This window comes from Branchiostoma belcheri, unplaced genomic scaffold, assembly GCF_001625305.1.
Source record: "Branchiostoma belcheri isolate BF01 breed outbred unplaced genomic scaffold, Haploidv18h27 scaffold53, whole genome shotgun sequence".
Classification (NCBI taxonomy): Eukaryota; Metazoa; Chordata; class Leptocardii; order Amphioxiformes; family Branchiostomatidae; genus Branchiostoma; species Branchiostoma belcheri.
The window spans coordinates 984366-1004812 of NW_017804165.1; the positions used below are offsets into that span (position 1 = coordinate 984366).

At 42.4% G+C, this 20447-nt stretch overlaps 1 protein-coding gene across 1 annotated transcript in view; it reads right to left on the reverse strand.

Annotated features, from left to right (window-relative positions):
• Positions 1-20447, reverse strand: part of LOC109481007 (CAD protein-like) — a 52311-nt gene that overhangs the window by 1364 nt on the left and 30500 nt on the right. Inside the window, exons 24-46 of the mRNA XM_019783486.1 lie at positions 16556-16720; positions 13878-14060; positions 13448-13552; positions 13024-13278; positions 12543-12624; positions 12063-12229; positions 11556-11720; positions 11008-11139; positions 8223-8424; positions 7892-8007; positions 7254-7469; positions 6739-6825; positions 5938-6018; positions 5449-5605; positions 5036-5179; positions 4253-4406; positions 3677-3770; positions 3084-3225; positions 2577-2647; positions 2029-2154; positions 1317-1472; positions 818-919; positions 317-411 (exon numbers count right to left, since the gene is read on the reverse strand). Coding sequence (XP_019639045.1) covers positions 317-411; positions 818-919; positions 1317-1472; positions 2029-2154; positions 2577-2647; positions 3084-3225; positions 3677-3770; positions 4253-4406; positions 5036-5179; positions 5449-5605; positions 5938-6018; positions 6739-6825; positions 7254-7469; positions 7892-8007; positions 8223-8424; positions 11008-11139; positions 11556-11720; positions 12063-12229; positions 12543-12624; positions 13024-13278; positions 13448-13552; positions 13878-14060; positions 16556-16720 — 3197 coding nt within the window. The remainder of the gene's footprint in view (positions 1-316; positions 412-817; positions 920-1316; positions 1473-2028; positions 2155-2576; positions 2648-3083; positions 3226-3676; positions 3771-4252; positions 4407-5035; positions 5180-5448; positions 5606-5937; positions 6019-6738; positions 6826-7253; positions 7470-7891; positions 8008-8222; positions 8425-11007; positions 11140-11555; positions 11721-12062; positions 12230-12542; positions 12625-13023; positions 13279-13447; positions 13553-13877; positions 14061-16555; positions 16721-20447) is intronic.

Genomic DNA, 20447 nt, shown 5'->3' on the forward strand with positions numbered 1-20447 from the left:
ATGACATCAGCAAGCATTATAAGTCCTAACAGACAGACTAACTGCAGGTTACATGTACAGGAAGAGATTTTGATGGGCCTTATCTCCCATTGTACTTGCACCCAGAATATATTCTGGGTGCAAGTAAATCAAATTAAATCAAAAACCACCAAGCATGGGCTAAGCTTCTTTGTTAGCCACTTTTTTGCACTCTTAAAATCTTGTGCAGTACCTACTTGGGTGTACCCAATTTTTTTTATCAGCCTACAAGTAAAAAAGACTACAATGCTGCAGGAATGGAAACTATCCCAACTCCCTACGATATAACCAATCTTACCTGATTTCAAAGACCCTGGGTAGTGGGTGCATCAGAACCATCTTCTTCTTCGCCTTAGTCATGATGTGAGGTGTCACCACAAACTGGCCACAGCTCTGCACAAACATGTACACATACAAAATCATCAGAATGGTAAATCTACACCATTCCTATATACTCTTACTACTACTACACATAATCAGGAAGAAACTTGGACAAGATAATGACTGCGACTCTATTGAAAAGGATCTCTTTATACATTGTAACAGTCAACCAAAAGTCGGTGATGCTATATAGGTAGTCATAGGAAGGAACAAGGACAACACTCGTGACGTTATAAATACATTTAAGTTCTCCTAGTAATTACAATTCGCACGCATAAGCTTATTCACAACATACACGCATGAGTTTGTATAATGTCTGTACCTGTGGGTCATCTGCTATCAGTTTTGACTGCCTTGATGACCCTTGTATTAATATGTTGTCAGTTTCCAATAAAGTAAAGTAAAGTAAAGTATTTACCCTCTCGTACTCCTCAGGCGTGGCAAACCTTTCCTTCTGTATGCGGGTCATGTACAGCACGTCTGTCTCAGGAAGGGCGTCCTCCAGACTGCTGTAGGTGGACTGGGAAGGAATGAGGGGATTCAGTCTTTATACACACAGTCACTATCTGTCTTTACTCTTATAATATTATAAAAAAATATATATACATAAGTGGTAGATCAAAACATTTACTCAAAAGCAACAACTTAAATAACACTGTACAATGGTCTGTGTTGTTACCATGTGTTTATATTATTTGTGACACAGTTGTTATTTTATATTGTTGTATTATGTAATGGACCACTGGAAGAATAGCTGTTAAGCTAAATGTGGATCCAAATAAAGTCAAGTCAAGATCCCTTACATCAAAGCTTAATGGTGCATCCCTTTCATCCTATCTTCAATCTGGTCAGGAATGTTTCCAGGTCATGGTACATCAAAAGACTTGTGATGTTAGGAAACCCTTTTCTATAGTTACCTGTGGAATGCCGCGTGCAGAGACGTAGTCCACCACCTCCTGAGGCATCTCCAGACCCTTGGGGGCGACGTAGACCAGGTTGACCCTGTAGAGGGTCAGCAGCCTGGCCAGGGAGTGGACAGTCCGGCCGTGCTTCAGGTCTCCCACCATCGTCACCTGGAAAATAAACATTACTCCTGTCATTCCTACTGATAATGTCACAAGTTATTGTGATGCATATCAATCAATTGTATATACATATCAATCAATAGTTTGTACTTACAAACCTGTTTTGCGGACAACTTTCCAGTGTCGCTTTTCTTACAACTTTACAGTGTCACTGACGAAAGGTAGTGGATGCTACCTGAAACGTCTGACCTTTTCCAAAATCATATCCAGCTGCTTGAGCAACTGTTTTTTTGGCATATCTTATTTCCTGGATGTCTAACCCTTACCGACATAATGTCACAAGTTGTTTTTCTTCTTAACTTTCTCCTTCCAAACAGGACCATTTCTAGCCAATGTTACCTCCTTGGCTCACCTTGCTGACTACTCACAGCAACATCTATTAGATACTGTACTCGTGATACTCGTTGGAAGTTTCAGCTATTTAGTGAAAGTTTTTTCAAAAATACAAAGGAAAAGCCATCCATTTCTGTGCGTACATGTATACAACATCAATCCAGCAACAAAATGTAAGAATCTGGTAAGCAGAAACAGAAGTGTTTCCCACCGTCATGCCGTTGACCGTGCCGAGTTCCTCCCTGATGGTGAAGACGTCCAGCAGGGCCTGGGTCGGGTGTTCTCCCGTCCCGTCACCGGCGTTGATGATCGGCTTACGGCAGTTCCTGGACGCAACCTGCATCGGGGAGAACATGGTGTCAACAGTGGAAACACAGCTGTGGGGTCATGTGTAGCATAACGGCAGAGTGCTCGACTCGGAACCAAGAGGTCCCGGGTTCGAGTCCTGACATTTCATCGATCTTGTGCCCTTGCAAAAGGCACTTTGCACGACTTTCCTCACTTAATGCAAGTGAAAATGAATATTGTCCTGTCTTGTATTTGTCCTCTGCATTGGTGGCGTCATAAAATAACTTTATATACCTTGAGTGTGCCATCACCATGTCTAGTCATGAAACATTGAAATATAAAAAAAAAAACACAGCTCTTCATATTTTAGCACTTCGCACACTTTACCACCAGAAGTACAGAAGCAAGCATCAGAAAGTTGGAATTATCACGTACATTCAATGTACATCTAAAGACGACGTCTTGACTAACCTCCAGTGCTCCAGGCTTGGGGTGCCTGATGACCACCACGTCACTGTAGCCACACATCACCTGTACTGTGTCTGAGGGAAGGGACAACAGATGGTCAGTGATGCAGTCACAGGACCTCAGACTGTACTTCAGCAGGATCTCATGACAAATAGACTGTTACAATTACTAAAACTACATACCCCAGTATCTACAAGTGGGTATTGTAGACTGCAGGTAAGCCACAACATTTCTTAGTCCATCACACAGGCAAAACTGGTCATGTGACAGGCTGAATTAAAGTTCTAAACTAATACGGCTCCAGATATCTTACTGAGGGACGACTGCGCGTGCAAGATGTCGGTTAGCTTGAGGAATGAATTACCTCTACTATATACTTAGTCCAGGTATAATATTAAGCAAATGCTGCTAACAATTGCAAGTGAAAGAAAAGAAAGGAAGTGTTTTGAGGATAAAAGGCCTTAAACTGGATTAGAGAGAAAGAGAGAGTGTACAAAGCTGTCCATGTACCTGAGAGAGACTCTCCCTTCTGGTGGGAGGAGCTGCTCTCGTCCAGCTGGATGACCGTCCCGCCCAGACGCTGCATGGCGGCCAGGAAGGAGCTGCTGGTCCGCGTGCTGACCTCGTAGAACAGACTCGCCATCACCTTACCCTGGAACAACACGGGGTCACAGGATTATTTTACAACTGTTAATTTGTTATCGCTTTTTTTTTCACAGCTTACAGATAAAGGGACAAAGGTAAAAAGGGATGCCCTTTTCCACAGGCATAAATGCCTATTTCATTCTAAATAAATTTTTTTTGTAGTGAAACTGCTCTAACTAGCTGGTAGACTAATCGAGTGGCTTCCCACTGGGAATGTAGGGTGGGATGACAACATACTACACGTTTGTCAATGTTAGAGAAAGACACTGGTCTCTCAGGGACTGCCCTAGTGTCCGTCATGAGGGACAGGGTGTATTGGAGTAACTATATCAAGACAGTGCACCTCACCAGATAAATAATCCAAAGTCATGATGATGATGCTCTAATAATCCCTGGGTAATTGAATTCAAACTGACACACCATCCCGTCCCATCTTCACACCCATGCCATCCCCGTACCTTGAGCAGGCCGTCCAGTGGTCTGTCCTTCTGCACCATGGTCCGCATGTTGTGGGCCACGTTGAACAGGTGGTGCAGCTGTTCCTTGTTGAACCTGGGAGAAAATGGAATTGACAAGAAGGGCAAATTAAGAAGGACAGCTTACAGACAACTTTAAACAAAGCTGTGCCTTCTTCACTTTTACTCAAGACAACATCTTTTCAGTGTTCTGCAATATCAGACTAACATCTGTTGTCCCTTCCTGTTCACAATTTTGTTCTGCAATTCAGAAATGCTTTCTGCAAATACACACTTAAAAGTCCGGATCTAAACCCATGGCATATACAAAATTGCATGCTGGCAAACATTTTACATCCAATTCGAAAAATACATGCAAATTGTCTATTTATAGTCAGTATTGAAAACAAACTCTCTTAATCACCATTGAACCCCTACCCTGATTGCCTAATTTTTCTTCTGCAATACTGAAAATGTCTATGCAAAATGCAGACTGCAGATGTGTATTTCCACCACTGCTCAAGACAGTATGTTCTGGACACTTCTGCGTGAGCTAGTGCTTGCTGTTTTGCTACTGACCTTGTAGCTGTGAGGACGTGCAGGCCGACGAAGCCGTGAGTGGAGCTGCTGATGGGGAGGGGGATGGGCTGGGGGGTGCTGCCGACAGACGGGGGGGTCATGCTGATCCCACGCACACCCACGATCTGGTTCTCCGCCGAGGGAGGGGTGCCCTCTGATGGAAAAACACAGGGACGACATTAAGATATCAAACTCAGTGTTGTACATACATGTACATACACTGTATGCAGACTGTAACCTTGTAAGATTCTTTCACAAGCAACAGCACTTCATCCTTTGGTATGCTTAAGGCCATATCCATGGACCTTGGCACAAAACACGGTCCAGTAAATACATGTTAGCAGGATACAAGACATGCCTGATGCCTGAAGGAAAAATGCCGTAAGGCAAGTGTCAGTCAGCAACAGGATCAAATGGTGCTTTGTCAATGGTAATCTAACAAGGTTTCCTATCTGTAGTTAAATCTCTACAGAGAACAGAGCTGCTTAGGACTGTCCTGGGAGGGCAGTTGACTGAAGGTTAGCGAGTGACAGTGAAAAGCTGGTATGGGAAGGGACATAGTACAGGTAAGACATTGTGTACTTCACACAAAGTCAAGGCCACACTTCACATCCATGCACCACACAGATCAGTATTAGTAAAGATTACATATACATTAACCCTAAGTATCTCTTCAACTCTGGGCATGCTGGAGGGATGTCGTGCAAAGAACATAGGACAGCTTGGTTCCTCTCAGTATCCAAGCACAAATCATCGCTTAGCCATCCTCTCCCTTTCACTCACCACTTTTCATAGAGCTCTCAGACAGATGGCGAATTCTCTCACCACCTTTCATCGAGCTCTCGGATAGATGGCGTATTCGCTCTCGAATGGCGGGAATGGTAGGGGCATTCAGGCGGTCCACAGCAGGGAAGGGTAGCACATCGTCTGTGCCACACAGGCCCACAAGAAGGAAATAAAGTATAGCAACAGGACAGAGGACGCATCGAAGAAAATAAAAAAAGTAGGGATACAGGCAAAGAGTACTGCAAACCAAGAGGTACATGTACTATGCAATTGCAAAAGATCAAGGGGAAAGAGTACATCAAAGAAAGAAAGAATCAATCATAACGACATAAAATTTTTTGAGTTCATTTAAACCAAACTGCACTTTCTGTTACTCCCACAAGGGGGCGCACCACACACAGTTTACTCACCTGTGTGCATCTCCCGCTCAGACATCCTGCGAACCCGCGGGGGGAGCTGGAACTGCTCACGTTGCGGCTGGACCTTGCGAGGGCTGGGGGGAGCAGACAGGATGGTGGGTGGGGCTGGCTCTCCCCCAGCGATGTGTGGCACAGGCACTGGTACTGGCTGTGATGTGGGGAAAATAACAGCCAACAAACCCTTGTTAGTCATGATGTTCCACGACTGAAAAAACACACTCAACATTTTATTCAGTTATGCTTCCATTTCTGACAATGGTTTGGGTATTGTAGCTGTTGACACTGTAAACTTCAAAGTTACACTGTCTTAAGTTATGCAGAAGCCATCATCAAAATGGATCAGAGCACATTTTGTAAGACTTGAAGCTTGTAAGTCTTCTGACCAGTAAAGAAGTGTAGCTGACAGAAAAACACAGTAACTTATGCACAATATCCACATCACAGGTGAGACTTAGGAGCCTGGAAAAGAAAAAAATCAACCTGGTTTGCTGTAAGATTGACAAGATTGGAGTCTGCGTGTGGGACCAGCTTTTCTGTCCCAGCGACTCCCTTCACATCTTTCTAAAAATAAAAAACAAAAAAAAATGCAAAAATGACATGTAAGTGGGCTCTGACAAGAAGCTTGTGTAATAAAGCTGGAAAACAGTGTTACAAGGTCTTTTTTTCAACCACTGTGCTTTTACTGGAATCCTTCCAAGTCGCTTCTTGCCTCATTTTATGCATTTTCATGTTTTGACTGAGTAAAAAGAAATAAAAGATTTTGAAAAAAGCAAATCAGACAAGAAATAGCCAGTTTCATCTCATAGCCCTGCCTGATGGTCAGTGATGTGCTCTTAAAGTGTTCTGCCAGCGCGTGTTGCTACTGAATGCAGTTTCTGTGTGCTGAAACAATGTGCAATGAACAATTCACAGCAAACCTACATGTGTATCCATTGTGGATTACCGTTTCATACAGAAGCATTTCAAACTGTAAGCGAGAGCCATGCAAAGCAGCTACACCTGAGAAATCAACATAATGATTTTATTTAGGAAGGTGAGAAAAGGAAACATTGTCACATCTAAGTCATCATCATCTTATCTCCAAGCAGATCCCTTTCGTTGGCAAGACAGTATCCATTAGCCAGAGGAGTTTGTATGGTGGCTAATGGACACTCCTCTGGCCAATGGACACTGCCTTCAGTGCCTTGCCACCGTATGATCTGCTTGGAGATTAATCATCACCATCTCAGGGTGAAAGTTAAGTCTTGAAGGAGAAGAATGCAGATAACAGTGTTCTCTCACCTTCGGGGCAGGAGCTGTGGGCTTGGCGAACACGACTGCATCAGCCTGCGAGCGCACGTCCTGGCCAAACCCTGGAGGTACTAACACCTGGGGTGAGGGGTACAGAGGACTGGCATTAGTCAAGAACCATTTTAAATAATAAACTAATCTGTGGTCCATTCACATATATTATTCTAGTATGATGAGGATGCGTGAGAGGTACAGAGGACCAGCATTACTCAAGAACCATTGAAATATACCATGACCCACTGACAGTTACTAGTATATCATTCAGTATGAAGAGGATGATTTAGTGACTTCCTTGAAGATTTCTATCATGCCTTGTTCAATTCAGTAGAAATTATGACAGCTAGATAGTATATCTTATGGCATCCAAGTTAACTAAAGGTGGTTCAATTACTTCAATACTTTAAACATTTCCCCACCTGTCCATCAACATAGGTAACTATCATGTACTACCCCTTTCCTTGGTGCTGAAAGACCATCCCACATATATACTTGAAAACATTCCCCACCTGTCCGTCCACGTAGGCCACCTCCCCTCGCACCACCACCCTCCGGATCGCCCCGCGGACCTTCATCCCAGCGAAGGGCGTCCACTTGGACTTGGTGAACTTCATGTACTTGGGGATGGTCCACTCCGAGTCCAGGTCCACCTCGATGTAGGTGTCCTTCTGCTCAGGGAGGTTGAAGATCCGCCGGGGATTGTGGTACAGTTTGGCAATCAGGTCCTAGTGGAAGGGAGTAAACATTGTTAGGGAAAAACGAAAAATGGAAATCCTTAGAAACCAAAAAAAATAAAAGTGAAGACACAGAGATACAGATTACACATTATTTTCCTGAAAACATTGACTGTTATTTTCTTGAAAACATTAAATGTGTCCAACACAATTTCTGTATCTGTATTGGTATAGCCAGTATATACTATAACCCTTTGTCGTAACACACCAGCTTCGCAGGCACATGGCATGGTGGCAGCTAGCTACAATACACCGAACAACTTGTTACACTCAATCTTTGCAGGAGTTACCTTCATTTAATTGCAGGAGTTTGAAAGTGATGAGACACTGTTGGACAACTTCAAGCAGCCTTGAACAAAACATGTACAATACATGTACAAAACCTCACAAAGAGACAAGACAATAAGACTTACTTCCATGGTGATTCGGCCATCAGTCACAGCAGTCAGCAGGAGCGGCAGCATAGTCTCCAGTCCAGGGTAGCCGGGAGGAGGCTTGGGGCCCTCCTTCTCCTCAACACTGTGGGGAGCTTCAGGGGAACACAAGGTCAACTTCAGACAACGGAACACTTTTCTACATATGAACCACAGTGATACACATGAAGCTGAATTTTGCATCCTGATAATTTCCAGAGTTGTCAATACAATGTCTATTTTGCTTGGGTTTATTCCATGTGTTTTGTTGATTGAGTCATTCTCTTCTTATTGACATTCATTTGTGGCATTCAAGAGACAAAAAACGTACCATGGTCAGTTGCAAAGCAGTCGATGATGTCCATGTTTTCCCACAATGCATCTTGGTCCTCCTTGGTCTGGATGGGGGGCTTGACCTGACCCCTGGCGTGACCTATGGCCTCCAGGTCATCCTGGGTCAGGAACAGGTGGTGGGGCGCAACCTCGCAGGTCACCTGCATCCCTCGGTCCTTGGCTTGGCGGATCACCATGATCTGTTCACATGGACAGGACATGCGACAGTTAACATACCGGTAGTACAAAAAATTTTAAGGCTCTTGGTGGCAAATGTGCAGATGTTGGCACATTGGCGCACAAAATCCGTAGTGTTTTTGGCAGATTAAACAGATAAACGATTAGCCCAAGAGGCTCAATAGGTGTCACTCCACCGTCAGGGGAAGGAAGATAGTGTAAAGTGCCTTTCCCAAGGGAACAATGTCGGGGCATGGTTAGTATCAAACACGGGACCTATTGATTCCGAGTCCAACACTCTAACCACCAATGCCACCATAGTCACCACAGACAGTAAAGACAAAGAAATCTACACTATTAAGGTGGTCCAGAAGGATAGCTGAGGCATATTTAGAAATACTACGAACTCTATCTGATATGGTAGTCTTTTGGGTCTATTTTTATAATTTTCTTTCGTCTTGTCACTATGGCCACATTTTGGCCGCCAAATTGACCGCCAAATTGTGCATTTTTTTCACGCTCCAGCCAGGCCCCAGTGGGGGTGTGCACATTATTTTTAAAAGCTACTCCGCCGCTCGACCAATCAGGCTCGCTGGTCATTACGTAAACTGAGAGCTTCACTTTCATAATTTTTGGGAAGGGAAAAGACACTGGAAAAGAGAGTTTTACTGAGCGTTTGATGTCAGTTGTTTGCAAAACGTTTTGGGTAAAAACCTGCCAAATGCAAAGAATAATAATTTTCTGAAAACACAAGCCGTTTCCATTGTTTATCACACTTCGTATCGGCAAAATGTTGTCAAGTTGCAACACACAACCAGAGATAAGCAGCCACACAAATCACCAAAAACGCCAGAAATAATCTGACAACTTCCAATATAAAAACATTCGACTGCCAAAAGAAACGAAGCTGTCTGCTTTGAGCCACAAGTTAGATCTTGGTTTAGTTATGAGCGGCCTGGCGAACCGGGTCACTGCATGCATACTAGTAAAGAGCCGCGCTTGGTAGTTCATACTCGGCCGTCATTATGCGGCGTTATCCTTTGTGTTCTTTCATGATTTTCACAGACAACTCATTAAGTAATTTTCTACCGAATAAAAACGCGTCTCTACCTGTGCACTGTCTTATTATTCTGAGTTTGTATCGACTGCAACACGTTTGTAACTACTAAACGTTAACGTTACGTTCTAGTGAACAGACATGATAAGAACTACGAGTAATTTTTATAAAATCTACGTTTTTATTAAAAAATACGACACTTACAAACTTCAGCAGAATTTTTACATAATCTTACGGTAACTGCTAACAATAATCTTTTACGATTTACAGCATAAAGCAAATAGTAGCCGCTTACAAAAAAAATCAGTTCCAACAGATTTACAGAGATAGTCCGTACTTTTCAGATAGAACATAGAACGTCGTGCGTGAAAATTATTTCCACAAGTCTAGGACAACGTGCAACGTAAATTCACGTAATCAACAAAATTATACTCGCTCATAATCTCATACCACGTCCGGGCAAGCTTTTTTCCAGGGCTATCTACTCCGGTATCGCGCGATAACTTTTCAGTGTTGTGACCTTGCTGATCGTCAATCTCCTCTGGGGGTAGGCCTAAAAAACAAGTCCGTAACTCCAGAATACCCCGGCAGATTTTCTCCAATAAGGTCTCAGAATAGTCCATAAACCTTCATCTGCAAATCTACGTAGGATACGGCCGTGAAAAAGATCGTCTACCGGCCCAAATGCTGGCGCAAAGCGCACAGCTTTCTCCGCTCGTAAACAAGCCACGCCATCCGCCATTTTGGGTGAGTCACGTGACCCCTACTCGCGCGAAATCTTAGCGTTCTTTTTGGCTGTTCTTTTTACTGGACATATCCCCGGCCTGTTTTTCCAAATAGCGCCGCAGTAAGCTAAATACAGCGTGCTGACAGGCCAATGACCCATTTTTCGGTGGGAGGGATGGGCGCCCTTGGAATGGCGACAAAAATTGGCGATTTCGGCTCTTTCGGGCTTCAAAATGGACATTATGTAACCCCTACGACATATACAGCATTTTAAGAATGAAACTGTGGAAAAAATGTTCATGGAAAGAGACAAAAAGGTGGTATTTTTTGAAAGATAAGCTTATAAACTAAAATCGTATGCGAGGCCGACACACTGCGCCGCTTTATATGTTGGGGAGGGGTGCTGGCGCATGGCACTGTTGACATTTACGAAAAAAATTCATAAAAAATCAACACTTTGAGATATTAAAAAATGCTCGCATACGTTTGTTCCTATTACTAGTGTGTGCCTTTCAACAAAATATGGTGAATAAAAACCAAAGCACTGGCCAGAAAAATTGATTTTTCTAAAAAGGGGGCGTGGCTCATAACTAGAGATGACGTCATGATTACGTCATCAAAATTTGCATAAATTATCATCTTGCACTAAGGTACTCACACAAAAAAAATCAATGACCATAGGTAATCCTAAGTAGTATTTTTAGGATGTCCCCAAAGTCCTCAGCCACCCTTCCATACCACCTTAAACAACATCAACCTTTCACACTTGCTATCCCAGTGTTATACTTTTGAAAAGAAAACTTAAAACTGGTTCCCTGCCCACCTCTTCCCTCTTGGCCACATGAGCGATGTGGATGGACCTCTTGTAGAACTCGGCCATGAGGATGGCAGCGGCCATGGTCTGGCCCTCGGCGTGGCACACGATGGGCAGGTGCTTCGGCCACTTCTCAAAGTGCTGCAGGAGGACAGCAAGAAAATAAGACAGGTGTCATCAGGTGGCAGGTATTGATAAGAAATACAGTAGTCAGTGATGAAATTCCCATATAAGAAAATTATGTATTTTCTTCAAGTTTACTTACTTTAGAGAAATATCTTCCATCAAATATTTGAATATCAATAAATTATATATCAACTTATGGACGATGCTGGTTTAACTGTTCAACCAGGACATGTCTGGTGCAACTACATGTATGTTACCATGACGTATCAAGGTATCATGACGTATTATGTAATTGTAAACTCTGCATCAAGTCAGTGCTATAAAAGGCTGCGATTGCACAGGTAATGTTTGACCAATAAACCATTTATTATCATTATGAAAGGACAGGTTTTCATGATGTCATAAATGTGCAAAGTGAAGTGCAGCCGTACCTGCATCCACTGTGTGATGTCATCCAGCCTGAGGGGTCCGAATGTCTGGTTCAGGTACATCTTCATGGCAATGGCGGAGTTTCCCAACGGAGGCAGCAGGTCGGCGTTGTCTGTTCCCGCTCCAACGTACAGACCGTAGTCACACCTGGCATTCAGTCGGGCAAGCTGGGGGATTCAAACAGAGATGAAGCAGCAGAAACACAAAACACAACTGGTTCAATCACGCATGTCGTGGAAATCAGGGTTATTTGGGTGGTGATTTGTTTTTACAAAACTACATGATGCAGATTTAAAACCATTAAGGTTTGTCACTCTAAATTCAGCAAGACATGGCAATTAAAAAAAATACTTAACTCTAAACCTTATCACATGTGCTCAACAGCAAGAAAATTATTGTTATAATTCTAAAGTTACAAAGATAAAAGCTGATTAGATTGTTTAAAATGATCTGTGTCTTCCTGGATAAAAGGTAATAGTTATCATTGTGATAGGAAAGTTTCGTTGAACCTTTTGTGTGAGAGCGAGAGAAGCCTGGTCTGTGGTTGGTGGTGAAGTGTTGGGCATGCAGAGGATCATGGTTACTCCGCCAGCCAGGGCCGCGGCCGTGCACGAGGAGAAGTCCTCCTTGTGAGTCGCGCCTGGCTCCCTCACGTGGACATGGACGTCAATCAGACCTGCAGGTACAGATTATAACAGTGCATCAAGTAAAAGGCTGTTGTAAAAAATGTTCTCATTCCAATGAAACTGGAAACCTCCATCTAAATGAAGATCCATCACCCTTCACTGAACCGCAACCTTTGAAACAGTGTTGACGTCAAACTTAGAAGCCACGTGACAAGCCTCACTGGGTCAGTCTACTGAGGAAGACCAGAGTGACTGGTTGAAAGCTCTAGGTGAGAGAACTTTATTGTGTTGGATCTAAAGTTTTAACTTTTAACACGTAACTACCAACCCCGATGAACTTTCATGATAGTAGAGGATCCATACCTGGTAGCTTGACCAGCTTCTGGGAGGTCATACAGTCAATGTGTGTCTTCATTTGAGGCTTTCCACCGACCTTACGCAGAGCCTGTGTACAAAGAAAAAAATATTCATGGTTACAGTCCTTCGTCTATACTCAATATATATACAAAATGTAAGCCAAGTTTAGAAGATTGCTTCTGTCAAAATGAGAGTACTTAAAACCCTTGTCCTGCAGAGCCCATACATATATGGGTTGCATATACAGTACCATCTATATTGCGCTCTGTATGTACGATTTGGAGGTATTTCTCATGCAACGCATCACACCACAGCAAACGCAACAAATGCATTACATCACAACAGGGAAAAAAAGCCAAGGGTCCATGACCTGATTAAGACATCAAATAATTTGAAAATATTGTGTAAAAATGCCAGCAGGACAAGGGTTAAGACTATACTTTATGACATAAGTCTGCTATTGGCATTTATTTTTTTATTGCTGTACCTCCACAAACATCTTGGCACACTTGACGTCGGTGATAAGCGGCACGGAGAAGTCGACAGCCATGCGCCGCGTGCGGTAGCCCTGTGTGACGAAGGACGACACACGGCGATACCCGCCGCTCCTCATGGGAAGGTTGATGACCAGGTCAAACATGTTCTCGGCCAGGTAGTCAGCGATGTTGGGCTCCTTCTCACCCTTGGCACTGAGAGTGTTGCCTCCTTCTCCATCTTCAAATGGCCATTCGATGGGAGTGATCTGTGCATGGCAAAAACATTCGGTGAAGAATACATGTGTGAACCTCTTTGTTTTTACCTTCTATCTATGGAAGTGGTTCTTTTAACACAACCAGAGATTACTACTAGCAACTGGTCAGGTTTGGTTTTGTACTTTCCATGTGTAAGGATAGAAAAGTGAAGACACTAACCTGTATGCCATGTTCGCTGTAGAAGTCAGCAGTACCCATGCTGGCGAACAGCTTGTACTTCAGGTTCTCCAGGGTCCGCACGGCAGGCAGGAGCTCGTTCTTGTTCTGAAATGCAGTTTTGGAACACCATGTTTATACCACAATGAAAATTACTTTCTTAGTACACTCTGTGCAAAACATTAATGGTTGGCATCCTGTTTAAGATCTACATTTGTTATGAATGATGAATCTTTTCACCACAAAAACAAGTCACCCATTACAAAAGGAATCTAAAGGTTATCAGTAAAAATGTAACCGATAATAATTTCATTAGGTTGGTAGAGTATAGGATATAGGGGTTTTCTTTCACATAACCCAACTATTCCTTGCTTACGTTTTGATGTCTATCAGACACCTTCTTCAGCCCCTACATCCAGTAAAAAGTTTGTACCTTGTAGCTGCCGATGGACAGCAGGATGTTCTTGCGGGGGATGCGGAAGCCGGTGCTCAGCATGGCCTTCAGGTACGCGGAGTAGCGGTTCTCGCCGAAGCACGCCACCTCGCCCGTACTCGCCATCTCCACGCCAAGCAGGGCGTCAGCACCGGCCAGCCGCGAGAACGAGAACTGTGGAACCTACAACACAACACACACAACATCAGTTACCGGGAGGCACAGGTCACAAACATTTGGTAGGTATTAAAAGGCATAGCAGGAAGTAAAGAATAAAATACCTGGACATTATTACATTATTACTGTAGTACAGTCAAACCTGTACTAGCGGTCACCTTTGTATAGTGGTCACTCGGCCATAGCGGTCAGTTTTTGCCGGTCCCTTGAATTTTTCCCATTGACGTAAGCATTAAGAATCGTGTCTATAGCGGTCACTGTTCAACGCGGTCAGCGGTCACCCCATTCCGGTCCCGCCGGCATGTCAACACCGCCGATAGCGGTCGCGGCTGACCGTAACCCACTAAGCACCACGGCCATAACACCACCCCACCTCGGGCTACGACCGTTATGAGCCTTGTGATAATTTTCCGATCGCTACATTACTAAAATGTGAACTGAAAATTAGACTCCATATGTGTATGAAATAAAGGAAAACTGACTTTTGACACGAAGTTTCTGCGGTCGCGGGTGTCTTTGATATCTGCGTTTTCGCCAACACAGACCAGTGCCGTGCGTGCCGCATGGAGCTTTCAATGGACTCGGCCGCTCGGCGAAGATTACGGCAAATTATCTTTACAAAAAAACTTAAGAATATCCATATTTGGTTTCTCGATTCCTTGAAATGCGTAGATATGTGCATAGCTTCCGTTTTTCATGGGCATAATTAAAGAAATTTGGCTCGAAAATGCGTTTCGTATTTTTCCAAGATGGCGCATGTTGGCTGCAGAGGGAGGTCAATTGGGGTCATCGGAAGACTCCACTGGTATGGAGGTAGATACACCGAGTTTTATTTAACTTCATTAGCGTCAAATGACGTAATTACATTATGAAAACATTTGAAATACATTACTACAATTAATATTAGATGTAAATTTAACACTGTAGTGGATATTTTAGAAAAGATATAAGTCTGAAAGGAGAAAATTTTCTGTTGACTACCACATTGGCATAATGGTAGAGGCAGACAACCCACGCGGGGAGAAACCCAAGCCGTAAACAAAGGAGAGTTTTCGCTAAGTTTTCATGTTCAAAAACGACCAAAAACGGAAAGTAACTGGCAACTGACGAACAATTATTTTGCTGTTAACTAAATAGACAGCATCTTGGTACAAAATAACTTATTTACGTGGTTGGAATTCGCTGTGGCGTATGTCGGTCGCGCGAAGCAAGTGTTCACCAAAGAACAAAAACATGGCGATGTCGTTCTCTTCCACTTTTCGACTAACAACAACAACTACTAGTAACGTGGCGATTGCGGAGAAACGATGGCGAAAGCGGAAAGACGGACGCCAAACTTATTCCAAAAGGTGGAAGTGATTCGACTGGCAGAGAGAGTGAGAAGAAATCGTCGAAAGCTGAGCTTAGATTAAATGATTTTGCAGTCGATAGAAATTTGTTTGGAGTTGAAAGTTTGTTGCTTGATTTGCTTTCTTTTCTTTAGCCACATGTAGTACTAGTATGTACACAAGAACAGTAAATGACAACCAGTGATTTTGTATGTTTTAAATTATGTGAATGGTTTCATTGTCCCAGAATAGATTAACTGAATATGTTGAGTGTATGTATCTTTGATGTCAAGTTAATGTTTCCATGCAATATTTCTGTATTTCTTTTTTTTCAAGCAAGTACAAAATAAAGTACAACTAAAGCAAAAGAACAACAAATTATTGAACTAACACATGTACATATAAAAGGGGTTTACCTTTGCAAATGTATGTATTCATATGTTTCAGAATAAAGACATCACTGTTGGTACTCAAAGCATGTGTCCCTTTTTTGGGGGGGGGGGTCGAACTAACCGGCTGTTTCTCTATAGTGGTCACCTGGCCATAGTGGTCAAATTTGGCCAGTCCCTTGAGTGACCACTATAGGCAGGTTTGACTGTACTTTAAAAAAAAGGAAATGCTGGTAAGGTGATGTTGACAGTGAATCTACAAATGTAAATAGGGATAAGATAATGTACATGTAATATGGTCATTTACAGTCAATTGGTTCTTATTGCTTCTGGACTTGTAGTTTTGTGCAGTGCGAGTGCTCTATACATTCTGTCACAGAAAATGAGAGCTCAACATACAGTCACATAGAACAAACATTGCTTATAATATCATAGTTACAGTTTACACTGACATTTAGAAAGATGATAGAAAAGTAAAAGTGGACAGAAGCATGGGGGTGAAGAGGACTCACACTCAACCACTTCACAAGCACACAACAAGAGAAGAGCACGTGGTAACTACCTCCAGTGCCCGGGTCAATAGCTCCGAGACCGAGGCAATGTCAGCCGCTCCGTGCGCCGTGACCTAACACCCGGGTGGTACACCAAGAGATGTAGTCATGGCAACCCGTTTCCATAGAAACCACAAGGTAACACCATACAGCTGACACAGACAGGGAGACAGAGAGAGAGAGAGAAGAGAAGACAGTATAAGAGAGGGAAGTTTTACTGAAGAATTTCGTACCTTCACGCCGACTTTCCCAGTCCCGTTCAGCTCGACCGGCTCGACGGGCTGGTTCATGATGATCTGTGTTGCCATGGCGATGAAGTCGTGTCCGAGGGTCTTAGAGACGAAGGGGAAGGAGCGAGACACGCGGAGGTTGCACTCGATCACCTTCAGCTGGTTGTCCTGAAGGGGGCGAGAACGAATATAAAACTATATTATTAAAAGTTCATATGGTCAATAACAGATACATGTAGCGAAGCATTATCTGTGAAACGTTCCTTTCTTTACCTTACTACAAAATGTACATGTATCAGGTCTCTTTTATTCCAACCTTTCTGTTACTAAGCCTACGATAAACAATGACAGAGATAATACTGTTCAGAGATATGTTGTGGATAACAGATTTTACATCTTGCCAATGCAAGCAGTAGGAAGCAGGGAGGAAGAATAGAAAATTTTAAGATCAAAAGGCTTATATTTGTGGTTTCTTCAGCTGAAAATACATCACTTATACAAGATACAAACTGAGGGTGATTGTCTGAATTCTACCATCAATAATGTAGGTTTTAAAATGCATCTGGTAAGTTTAAGCAGATTGGTTTCTAATTCATGTAGACGTCTACATGTAAGGAGCCTGGCCTATGATGAATATGGTCGGCATCTTGTTATCAGCAGAAGATTCATTTACAGTGACATTCTGAACTTCCCTAACCTGTAACCCTTAGGTTATACTGAGACAGCCTTGTCACATTTCACCAACTAAATCACTTTTCAATCTTTCAACTTGCATTATGGTAGCCATCTTGATATCAGCAGAAGATCGACTTACATAATATAATTTTTTATCAACATTCTAAACTTTCATAACATCCTATGACCCATGGGTTATATTGAGACAGGATTTTGTCAGGTTTAAAAACAAAATAACTTCCAGCAGATTTCACTTCCTGCTCCGTGTCAGAAGTGTGGAGCTCAGCCTCTTGACCTGTTTTGACGAAAAACTTCAACCAAAACATCCGACCATCTGGGAAGGATAAGACACATGAATTCCAGTTGGAAGTGGGGGAGCGAACTCAAAACATACTTAAGATCTCTTTTCCCTTGGAGACAAACTGACGAAAATGGGTCAAATACTGAGAAATGGGTCAGATTCTGTCAATAGGAAGAGACACAGCAATGTTGGTCTAACTTGATCAAATTTTACCTGTCCACTTTAATATAAATGCACCCGAGGCCTCAACAGTTCTGACAAAATTAAAATTTGCTATATTGTACAATATGTCCTTATCAAATGACCCGAAATGCCACAAGCAATGGTGTCAACGATATCCGGAAGCTAGGTGTTCTAGTTTTGTCCTCAATGATTGACAGATAGAAAAGAAAGGTGGACATGCTGGTCAACTTTTCCTCACCACTGTTGACCCTGCAACAAGGCCCTGTTTTCACAGGAAACACGCCAGTGACGTTCAGCCAGGGAAGACCATATTGAAAATGAATAAGCACTGGGAAATGATATGACAGGTGAGTGTGGTGTTGTGACATGGAAGTGCAGACTGTTTGCTTTGTCCAGGGGAGTGTCGCTTGGCAGGATATCACATGGAACAACCCTGACCTCTACCAGCCAGGGATGGCTTTGATCCTCAGTCTGAATTATAAGCCCATAAGCAACCTGGAGATGCCTTAATTGTATGATTAAGGATATCCTACATAATCAATGATTATGTCTTAAATAGATTCACATCTCTGTCTGGACTGTTAAGTCCCATCCTTTCACATCTGTGATGGTCTGAAGAGACAGCATATATTGACATTGACCTTGGAATTTACTTTGTTCAAACTTTATCAAAATATCTATTACCCTTATTGAGACAGCCAAGTTGTCTCATATCCTAAAGTTAATAATTTCTCGTTCAAGCAGATTAAGGTGATACTACTATACTATATACATGTAGTATTACTTTTTCTGCATTTTTATTTTCTTGTCATACTCGAAGAATGTTGTGTAGCTGTCATAGAACAGATTAGATAACACTTCTGTGAAGTTTAGACAGTAATATCAGAACTCAAAGCATAAACAAACATCATAGTGAAGATAGTTCACATCAACACTCCATCTGCCCCAGCCTCCTATAGTTTCTCCTCCAGGACCTCCTCTACTAAACAGTCCACCTGTATTTCTGTTTGGGAGGGAAGCTGCCAGCTATGGTTGGTTGGTTTTCCAGTGCTGCGTGCTGAGGGTTTGTTTATTGAGGCGCTTTTCAAGGCACCCACAGATGGCGTGACTTTCCTTGATCTTCCCATGGTTTGTTTATTGTGGCTTGTCTCATGAAAGTATGTTTATACATAATCCTTAAACTGTTCCACAGCTAAGGATCTCCAGCAACTGCTGCTTTTAAAAGATTGATGGCTCCCCAAACTTGATAGAAATATAGGAGAGCTGGTATGATACAATATTACAATCCCTAAATTCTGTATCTTTATAGCTAATGTCTCTGATCATGATTCTAGGTACTACACATGTATATCAAGTTAAAAAGTCAATAGTATCTTGATATCCTAAGATATCAGAAACACTTGATTATGCACTATATTTACATTTGGTGAAGAATTTCAAATAGAGCTCTGGGTTTAATACAACTGACTTAGCTAAATGAACAAAATCTGTTTGGCTGCAACGAGCACTTGTAATTTGGATGTCTGCAAATACAACAATTTTTCAAGAAGTACACACAGAATGTATCACGCACATCCTGTCACTAGTGTCAGTGAACACAGACATGTCTGCACTTGATTTAGGGGAGAATGTCTCTCCAATAAAAAAGGTTGACTAGGAGCACAGGTTTCAGGGAAACTTGCCAGCACTGACTTTGTACTACAGTAATCCCATAACTCTCTTTATCTTCACTTGGAACAACATAAGAAATATGGATACCAGCCACAAATAAACCTCCTTATACATGTAATCTATTCAGCGACATCACATGTATGGTATTGTAACAGCTATATTAATATTTTACAATGAAGAGAAATAAGTCACCCAAAAGTCAGGATCAAACTAATATAAAAATCATTCATTAACTTTCCTCTCCTTGCATCAATGATTTTGCAGTGGATGACATGTGAGTGAACCCAACAGCGAAGCTAAATGATGAGGCAGACTGTTATGATTTTCCTTCACATGCCTCAAATATACATAAACATGGTTAGCAGACAGCAGGCCTTCAGGCACCTGTTGCCGAACTGTCTGTCTAACTGCAACCAACAGAAGGCTCTTCAAGGGTTTATGGCATACAACTTGTACAAGGTTGCTGATAGGATGATGGGACAAAAGGCATTGTGGTTTAAATTTAAAATTTTGAGGGTATGTCAACTAGGCTGAGCTTAAAGCTGTTTCAAATCTGTGGTTGATCTCTTTTGCAGCAAAATTTACATCTCAGAAATTATCTTTATTAATGAGGAGTAGGAATAAGTGTGTTTAGTTTTATTATCATTTCAGGAAACTATTAATGGCTAGTAGTCTGGCTGGATTCCAATGTAAAGTTCACATCAGGACTAAGGATGACTGTTCCAAGCAACGTTTTGGCATCAGTGTTCACAAAACCACTGACTTTGAGACGACGGGTTAGCAAGGCCATATATCCACTCCTGTGGAAAAGAACTTGGCAGACCTTTGTTGTGGCCTGCATTCCTTTATTTCTGTGTGGCGTAAATCAGAAAGCACCAAATCACCCCGCATCCCACGCAGACGACCCTTTGTTAATCTCACAGCAGGTTGAATCTAAACTGAGAGTATTTATGATAGGGTTGTTCATTTAGTAGGAAGTTTTGAAAATGAAACTAGCTTTTGACTATGTGGGGAGGACAACCCAGAACGAGCGACAAACTGTACTAAACGAGCAAATTTTGTTAA